The 10,030-nt window shown below is 38.8% G+C and overlaps 1 protein-coding gene across 5 annotated transcripts in view; it reads right to left on the minus strand.

Moving 5' to 3' along the window:
- COMMD1 (copper metabolism domain containing 1) overlaps positions 1-10,030 on the minus strand; it is a 230,016-nt gene that overhangs the window by 77,513 nt on the left and 142,473 nt on the right. Inside the window, exon 3 of one of the 5 annotated variants that reach the window (XM_032292011.1) lies at positions 9,043-9,520. The exons of the other annotated variants lie outside the window; for them this stretch is intronic. Coding sequence (XP_032147902.1) covers positions 9,512-9,520 — 9 coding nt within the window. The 3' untranslated portion in view covers positions 9,043-9,511. Of the gene's footprint in view, positions 1-9,042; positions 9,521-10,030 lie in introns of those variants that run through there. 5 annotated transcript variants of the gene reach the window in all.

Raw genomic sequence — 10,030 nt, forward strand, 5'->3', positions numbered from 1 at the left:
CATTTTTTTCCTTATCCAACATTTTGTCCTTTTTTTTCATTTAACCCAAAAACCAAAAATTAAAAAAAAAAAAGGGGAAAAAAAAAAAAAAAGAAAATAAAAGAGCCTTAATTGACTCATGGTTCCACATGGCTGGGGAGGCCTTGGGAAACTTACAATCATGGTACAAGGGGAAGAGATCCATCTTACATGGTGGCAGGCAAGAGAGCGCATAAGCAGGGAAAGCTGCCTTACAAAATCACCAGATCTTGTGAGAACTCACTCGCTGTCATGAGAACAGCATGGCAAAATCACTCCCATGATCCAATCACCTCCCGCTGGCTCCCTCCCTCGACACGTGGGGATTATGGATATTATAATTTGAGATGAGATTTGGCTGAGGATACAGCTAAACCATATCAGACAGCATTGAGACAATTCTCTATAGGTCTCACATTTCTGCAAATTTTGTGACCAGAAGCACAGACTGCCTTTCTTCCAATCTATGTTTTCAATAATGTTAGCAGAATGAATAGCCTTGGAAGACAGAGCAAGTGTCATCCTCCAAAGCAGAGGTCAGGACTACTTACTACTTTCATGCTAACAAGTTAGTCTTCCATGGTTTTATGGATACTACTATAATAATGTGCCTGACCAGGGTTAGGATTCCTGTCCTATAATGTCCCCAACTGCATTTGCAGGTATCACCTGAACCTCTATGCACCACTTTGGTAGAATTGGGACTCAGGCGAATGGCACAAATGCTGATGTTTTGGCTAGTGCTATTACCGTGGGTGATAAAGTCTTGCAGAGGTGACCCTGGAGTCTCTTAACTTCTGCCAACATCCATAAAACCATGGAAGACTAACTAGTTAGCGTGCAAGTAGGGTACATACTCAGATGCTTCACAGTTCTTAAGAACCAGAGTAATTCATCTTTATCTTTAGCACAGCAATTGGGGGCATATTGTTTTAAGCTTAGGAACTCTTTTCTTTTCTTTCTTTCTTCTTCTTCTTCTTCTTTTTTTTTTTTTTTTTTAAAGACAGACTCTTGCTCTGTAGCCAGGCTGGAGTGCGGTGACACAATCTCAGCTCACTGCAACCTCTGCCTCCCAGGTTCAAGCAATTCTCCTGCCTCAGCCTCTCAAGTAGCTGGGACTATAGGCGCAGGACATCATGCCCAGCTAATTTTTGTATTTTTAGTAGAGATGGGGTTTCACTATGTTGGCCAGGATGGTCTCCATCTCTTGACCTCATGATCTGCCCACTTGAGCATCCCAAAGTGCTGGGATAACAGGCGTACGCAACCGAGCCTGGCTTAAGCTTAGGAACTCTTTAATAACCCAATCAGGTCATTACAGTAAACAGTTTATTCAAATATCTGTATTCTTTTGCTCCAAGATGGTCTTCAGTGGCCTTCTAGCTCAATATTATGATCTATAAGAGCTCTTCAGCAGGGCCAACCCAACAGTTATTATTTCCTCACAAAAATATTTACAACTTATTTATCACAGCACTATTAACAATAGCAAAGATATGGAATCAACCTAAGTGTCCATAAACAGATTTTAAAAATGTGGTATACATACATGATGAAATACTATTAGGCCATAAAAAAGAACATTATGTCATATGCAGTAACATGGATGGAACTGGAGGTCATTATGTTAAGTGAAATAAGCCAGGCACAGGAAAACAAATGTTGCACATTTTTACTTATATGTGGGAGCTTAAAAAGTTGATCTCATAAGGTAGAGAATATTATGATACTAGACAATATGAAGGATGCGTGTATGGCAGGGAGAGCAGATGAAGAGAGGAAAGTTATTAGGTACAAAAATACATTTAGATAAAAAGTATAAGCTCTAAGTTCTCCTCTCCTTGGACAACAGGGTGACTGTAGTCAACAACAATGTACTGTATATTTCATAGCAGTTAGAACAGAGGACTTGAATTATTCCCAACACACAGAAATAATAAATACTCAAAGGGATGGACACCTCAAACACCCTGACTTGATCATTACACATTCTATGCTTTAACAAAATATCACATGTACCCCATGAATATGTAAAATATTACACACCCCAAAGTATATGTATTTAGGACTTAAATTCCTCATTCCTGGCATTCCTTCACTCTTTTTGAAGAAAAGGTTTTTATAATGTTAGATGCATCTTAGTATTTGAAATGAACATTTTGAGTCCATAGAATACGAGTTCTAAGAATAGGAAAAAAAAAAAACAGCATGATGAAAAACAAAAATTGAAGTGTAAAGAACCATGTATATTTGAAAACTTTGTCAGGTCTAAGTCATTTTAGTATCTAGACATTTTTTTCTCATAAACACATGCCACCAGACACAAAAAGACCTAGAGAAGATCTATTCAAATGCATGTTTGCTAATGGAAAAACAACTCAAAGTACAGATCTCAATGATGAGAGTAAATTTATTATTCAGGAATGGTCCAGGTGTGATGTGTTAATAGTTTGTCATTACTTAGCAACAGCTGGTTAAACAGGTATGCTTCGTGGCTTGTTGCTCTGTGTCTTATACATTGAGTACAGTTGGTGGGCAATGCATTATTTTACTACTAGTTGATGATGACACAATATTACAAGTAGCAGATGTGTTACTAGCAGCACCCTGCCAGGACAATGTTTAAAGATCGTAACAAATCTCATAAATTCACAGGCTCCCTAGGACCAAAATAATCCAAAACCAAAACTGCAATGTACCTCTGTTAACCTTTGATAAGAATCAAGTAATTGTCTAAAAACTGAGTTAATTACATAGAGATAAATTTTACTGATACTAACAGTATGCAAATATGTGTGTGTGTATATACATACATCTTGGAAATGTAAGCACCTAGTACATTGTTACATTTTTTTCCTTCAATTAGTAGCCTCTATCTCCCATTAAGTACTGCTTTTTATTTTTCATTGAGTTGTTTTTCTAACTCAAATTCTACAGACTTAAAAGGATGTTTCAAATACTAATACAAATTGCCTCTAACTTTATTTTTTTGGCCTTCCTGCACTAATAAAGACTTCAGCATCTAACATAGGGTCTTACTCTGTCACCCAGGCTGGAGTGCAGTAGTGCAATCACGGCTCACTGAAGCCTCAACTTCCTGAGCTCAAATGATCCTCCTACCTCAGCATCCCTAGTAGCTGAGACCGCAAGCATACACCACTACATCCTGCTTATATTTAAGTTTTTTTGTAGAGACAGGGTCTCCCTATGTTGCCCAGACTGGTCACAAACTCCTGTGCTCAAGCAACCCTCCCGCCTTGGCCTCCCAAACTGCTAGGATTACAAGTGTGAGCCATTGTGTCTGGCCTAACATCTGACATTTTAAAAAAACACCTCCTATAATATTAATACTAGGCAAAGCTATATAGAGATGCTGATAAAACTTAAGATATAAATGAAGAGAGATATTTCTCAGGTTTTTTTTTTTTTTAGACTGAGTCTCATTCTGTTACCCAGGCTGGAGTAAGTGTAGTGGCACGATCTTGGCTCACTGCAACCTCCACCTCCCGGGTTCAAGCGATTCTCCTTTTTCAGCCTCTCGAGTAGTTGCAACTATAAGAGTGTACCACCATACCCAGCTAATTTTTTGTATTTTTAGTAGAGATGGGGTTTCACCCTGTTAGCCAGGATGGTCTCAATCTCCTGATCTCGTGATCCGTCTGCCTTGGCCTCCTAAAGTGCTGGGATTACAGGTGTGAGCCACTGCATGCACAGTCCTATTTCTTAAGTTTTTAAAGGAAAAAGTTAAATGAATGTTGGAATCAGAGGAATCTGGTTAATCCAAGAGTTGAGACTATAGTTTAGGTCTCTTGACACTCACAATCAGATTTCTCCTCTTAATCATGTTGCTTTTTTATGTCCAATTTTTAGTAATGGATATAGAATATCAATGATAGCTATGTCCCTGGTGTCTAGAATACCCAAGGAGAACTCTAAGGCATTGCCTGAAGTCGTCTTTCTCCATTCCCTTTTCCAAGAACACTTTTAGGTGGCTTTTTCTTCTTTTAACATCAAAAGAAAATGTTCTACTTTCACCAATGATGGAGTACCTTATATTTAGCCTATCATCCCACAAATAAGAATTACAAAAACTGGACAAAACAAAACAAGAACTAACTGAAGGCACTGAAAACTAACATCAGACACAAACTGCTGCAGGGTTGACACTTAGAAATGGCACCAGCTGGGAGAGTTAACTGACCCCTCTTTAAAAAATTTTAAACAGCTTTTTGCCAATGGTAGGCTTCAGTGAGTGCTGGGTCAGGTAGTAATCGGCAGTCTTACTGGCTTCAGGAAACAAGAGTGCAGCATTTGAGGTAGCATATCAGCCAGAAATGGAAAGGAAATCCTTTAAAGAAAGACAGCCACACATAAACCCACACTCTGCATATAAACTCTACTGAGATTTCTGGCTGACAAGTAAACTCTGAATGTATAGGACAGATTAAAACCTGAAATTATTTAGGTGTAGGAATTAGCAGAGAAAGCTACAGTGATAGCTATGATTAAGGATATAAAGAAAAAAGATGTTTGAAAATTAACACACAGGTAGGAAATCACAAAACAGGAATAAAAACTATAACCAAATCGATATTTTAAAACTAAAAAATATATTTGAGGTAAAAAAAATTTTCCTAAAAGGTCAAAACAGCAGATTAGAGATGACAGAAGGGTCAATAAACTAAAAGATAAATGGAAAAAAATTATCCAGTTTGAAAAGAAAGATTGGGGAAAAGAAACAGAGCCTGAGAAACATGTGTGATACAATATTTAAAAATTTAACATTGGCAGGCGCGGTGGCTCACATCTGTAATCCCAGCACTTTGGGAGGCTGAGTTGGGCGGATCATGAGGTCAGGAGATCGAGACTATCCTGGCTAACATTGTGAAACTCCTTCTCTACTAAAAATTCAAAAAATTAGCTACGTAGTGGCACGTGCCTGTAGTCCCAGCTACTCAGGAGGCTGAGACAGGAGAATCACTTAAACCCTGGAGACGGAGGTTGCAGTGAGCCAAGACTGCGCCACTACATTCCAGCCTGGGCAACAGAGGGAGAAAAAAATTTAACATCTGCATAATTGGACTCTCATAAGAAAAAGGAGGGGAAAAGCAAAAACTGTCTTTTGCTAAAGACAAAAAACAAAACTGTTGTTTTGCTGAAACTCCATATTCGGCAAAAATATCTATCAAGAATAAAGATGAAATAAAGAGATTTTCAAATAAGCAAAAACTAAGCCAACTCCCTGCCCAACATACCTGCATGACAAGAAATGCTAAGGGAAATTCTTCAAACTAATGGGAAACAAAACTAGATGGCAGAACAGATCTTCAGAAAGAAGTGAAGATCAGTGGAACGGATAAATATATGGTTAAATATATAAAACTATGTTTTATTCTCTCCTCATTTACTGAAAATACATATGACTATTTAAAGCAAAGTTATAATATTGAAATACAGGGTTTATCACATTAAGATAAAAAACCATGACAACTACTGCATAAAAGAGTCATAAACAAAATTATGTGGTTGTAAAATTCTTGAATTTTAAATTAAATGGTGTTATTTATTTATTTATTGGAGACAGGTTCTCACTCTGTCATCCACTCTAGAGTGCAGTGGTATGATCTCAGCTCACCGCAGCCTCAACCTCCCAGGCTTAAGCAATTCTCCCACCTCAGCCACCCAAGTAGCTTGAACTAAAGTCATGTGCCACCACACCTGGCTAATGTTTCTGTATTTTTCATACAGACAGGGTTTCACCATGTTGTCCAGGCTGGTCTGGAACTCCTGAGCTCAGGCAATCCGCCTAACTAAGCCCCTCAAAGTACTGGAATTACAGGCATGAACCACCGTCCCTGGCAAACAGGTATTGTTTTAATTCTAAGTATACTATGAGACATTAAGAATGTATATTGCAATCTCTACAGCAACCTTAAAGAAAGATGTAGCTAAAATGCCGAGAGAAATTAAAATGGAAATCCTCCCACAAAATTCATTAAGCTGTAAGAAGTAAAAAAGGGCAAACAGGAATAAAAACAGAAATCAAAATAGTAGACCTAAATCCAACCATATCAACATACTAAACAAAAATGGAGTAACCACTTTAAAAGCAATGCTGAACTATCTACAACAGATGCACTTCAAATACAAAGACAAATTGGAAGCCGCTTGGAAAAAGGCATTTGATGAAAACAGTAAGTATAAAAAGGCTTACTGGGTATAGTAGCATACGTCTATAGCTCTAGCTACTTGGGTGGCTGAGGCAGGAAGATCTCTTAAGCCCAGGAGTTCAAGGCTGTAGTGGGCTATAATCACACCTGTGAACAGCCACTGCACTCCAGCCAGGGCAACATAACTCCTTTTAAAAAGTTACTTCTGGCTGGGTGCAATGGCTCACACCTGTAATCCCAGCGCTTTGGGAGGCCAAGGTGGACAGATCATGAAGGTCAGGAGATTGAGACCATCCTGGCCAACGTGGTGAAACCCTGTCTCTAATAAAAATACAAAAATTAGCTGGGTGTGGTGGCACATGCCTGTAATCCCAGCTACCTGGGAGGCTAAGGCAGGAGAATTGCTTGAACCCAGGAGGCAGAGGTTGCGGTGAGCCAAGATCACGTCATTGCACCCCAACCTGGGCAAAAAGAGCAAAACTCTGACTCAAAAAAAAAAAAAAAAAAAAAGTTACTTCTTATGGCATAATGTTTAAGGGGAAAAGAATGGGGAGTGACTATATTATTTTCATATATAGACTCCAAGATAGAGGAGATAGAGTATTACTGGAAATAAAGAGTGACATTTCAAAATGATAAAACAAGACAGGCATAGTGGCTCATGCCTGTAAACCTAGCACCTTGGGAGGCCAAGGCAGGGGGATCACTTGAGTCCAGGAGTTGGAAACCAGGAGTTAGAACATAATGAGACAAAAAGAAAAATAACATTTTTTTTTTTTTTTTTTTTAATTAGCCAGGTGCTGGGGCTTGCACTTGTGGTCCCAGCTACTAGGGAGGCTGAGGTGAGAGGAACACCTTAGCCCAGGAGGTAGAGGCTGCAATGAGCTGTGATCACATCACTGCACTCCAGTTTAGGTGACAGAGTAAGACCCTGTCTCCAATAAAATAATAAAACAGATAATTTAACAGAAAAAATGTGATCATAAATGTATATATGTCTGATATAAAGCTTCAACCTTTAAGAAAATTGGTTGTTTTTTAATACCGCAATCCCCCCCTTTTTTTTAAGACAGGGTTTTACTCTGTCACCTAGGCTGAGTGCAGTGGCACGATAATGGCTCACTACAGCCTTGACCTTCCAGGCACAAACAATCCTCCGACCTCAGCCTCTGAAGTAGCTGGGACCACAAGAGTGCACTATCATGCCTGGCTAGTTTATTTTTTATTTTATAGAGATGGGGTCTCCCTATGTTGCCCAGCCTGGTCTCGAACTTCTGGGCTTAAGCAATCTTCCCACCTCGGCCTCCCAGCGCTGGGATTACAGATATAAGCCTGGTGTTAAGAACAAAATTTGAAGGCTGAGGTAAGAGGATTGTGTGAGTGCAAGAGTTTGAGACTAGCCTAGGCAACATAGTGAGACCCTCGTCTCAAAAAAAAAAGAAGAAGAAGAAAATCTGAGAGAATTAAAGGGAGAAACAGATTTTTTTTTTAAATTTTTTTTTTTTAAAGGTGGGGCTTCACCACGTTGGTCAGGCTGGTCTTGAACTCCTGACCTCAGGTGATCCGCCCACCTTGGCCTCCAAAGTGCTTGGATTACAGGCGTGAGCCACTACGCCCGGCTGAAACAGATTTTTAAAAAAATTTCTAACTATAACCTTCTCATAGTAACCAAAATAATAGATGAAAAAAGAATCAGTATGAACATAGATCATGTGAACAGCAATGTTAACCAACTTAATCTAATTGACATTTGTAAAATACTACACCCAAGAACTCCACAAAATATATTCTTTTCAAGTGTGCATGGTCTATTCACCAATACAGATCAAATGCTAAGTCAGAAGATAAGTCTCAATAAATCTCAAAAGATTTATTGTAAACTTATATAGAGTATGTTCTCCGGGCATAATGAAATTAAGTCAGAAAGCATCAGTAACATGCCTAGAAGAACCCCAGGTATTTGGAAATTTAACATAATATTTAAAAATAAACTATGCTCAAATGCCACATGTAGGGTTTGGAAAAAAATAAAAATAAAAACAAAATAAACCATGGGTCAAGAAGAAACCACAGTCACTTAGAAAATGTTTTGGACTGAGTTCAGTGGCTCAAGCCTGTAACCCCAGCACTTTGGGAGGCCCAACATGGGAGGATCGCTTGAGCCTAGGAGTTTGAGACCAGTTTGGGCAACATAGGGAGACTCGCCTCTACAGAAAAATAAAAAATTAGCCAGATATGGTGGTGCATGCCTGTAATCCCAGCTACTTGGGAGGCTGAAGCAGGAGGATAGCTCAAACCCAGGAGTTTGAGATTGCAGTGAGCTATGATCATGCCACTGCATTCTAGCCTGGGCAACAGAGTAAGATTCTACCCCTTAAAAAACTTTAAAATAAATATTTTGAACTGAATGATAAAACGCAACATATGAAAATTTTTGTGCTAAATTTTAAAGCAGTGCTCAAATAGAAATTAAAACCTTTAAACAAAATTCTTTATAAACACAATATTAACAGAACATTAGCAAATCAAATCTATTAATATAGCAAAAAGATTATAAATCTTGAGCTAAAAGAGTTTATCCCAAGAATGCAAGGTAGTTTAATGTTATAACACACACCCACGTACCTAGGCACATATAATGGATATTACATTATTGCTTTTGGCTCTAAGATTATAAATATATTCCAGGTCAGTGGTCTCCAACCTTTTTGGCACCAGGGACCAGTTTCAGGATGATTCAAGTGCACTACATTTATTGTGTACTTTATTTCTATTATGATCACATTGTAATATATAATGAAGTAATTACACAACTCACCATAATACAGAAGCAGTGGGAGCCCTGAGCTTGTTTTCCTGTAACTAGATGGTCCCATCTAGTTGCAGGATAGGGGACAATGGGAGACAGTGACACGCAAAGTGTATTGCTTATGTCCAGTCTACTCTGTAACAATCTCGTTTTGGTTGCTGTCACTGCAGAAAACTCTGCTTCACAAAAAGTGTCAGAAATGGAAGCAGGCTTTTGTGTGCATTTGTGGCAATCTCAGGATATTCCACCTTGACTTTAACCCAGAATGTATGGAGATTTGAAGTTGTCTCAAACATACTTTTAAGGCCTCCATCATTTGCAATCTCAAGCAGTTGATTCTCTTCTAGCATGGAGAAAGTCGATTCACCTGGCTTATTCACAAATGGGTAACAGATCCATTCCTTCCAAATTCAAGGGTCTTTTGTGGTTGGGAAGTTATGCTCAAACTCTTTTGAAAGCTGAGATTGGTGATCATGCACCAGCTGGGAGAAAGAAGGCCCTGGCTTGGTCTCCCTCAAAATCTCTGCAAATGTTTGAAACATGTCAGAAATCCTAATGTTCACTCATGGCCCCATAATTCCAGTTTGGCTTTGAATACAGCCACTTTATCTGCTGACTTAAACACACTCATCATTCTCCTCTGAAATGACGGATTGAGTTCGTTGAGAAGGCTGAATATGTCACACAAGTAAGCAAGTTTTGCAACCCATTCTGTGTCACTGAAATGTGCTGCCAGTGGTGACTGTTTTTCTGAAAGAAATCTCTGGAGTGGCTCTCATAACTCAAAAACTCTGGTCAGTGATGGACCTTTAGAAAGCCACCCCACTTCTGTGCATAAGATGTATGTTCTCTGCGTCTGTCTCCTTGCAGAGCTGTGTGAGCATGTAAAGGTATGTACTTAAATGTGCACAATTTTAATCACATCCTGGAAATGTTAAGTTCAGGTGACATTTTTCAGATAGCTAGCCTTTCTCTATAGGTAACACAGTACACAAACTCTCATTCAGAAGCAAACTCTTTAACTCAAGTAGTG

The sequence above is a fragment of the Sapajus apella genome, unplaced genomic scaffold, assembly GCF_009761245.1.
Source record: "Sapajus apella isolate SASKATOON/1434 unplaced genomic scaffold, GSC_monkey_1.0 scaffold26, whole genome shotgun sequence".
In the NCBI taxonomy this organism is placed as follows: domain Eukaryota; kingdom Metazoa; phylum Chordata; class Mammalia; order Primates; family Cebidae; genus Sapajus; species Sapajus apella.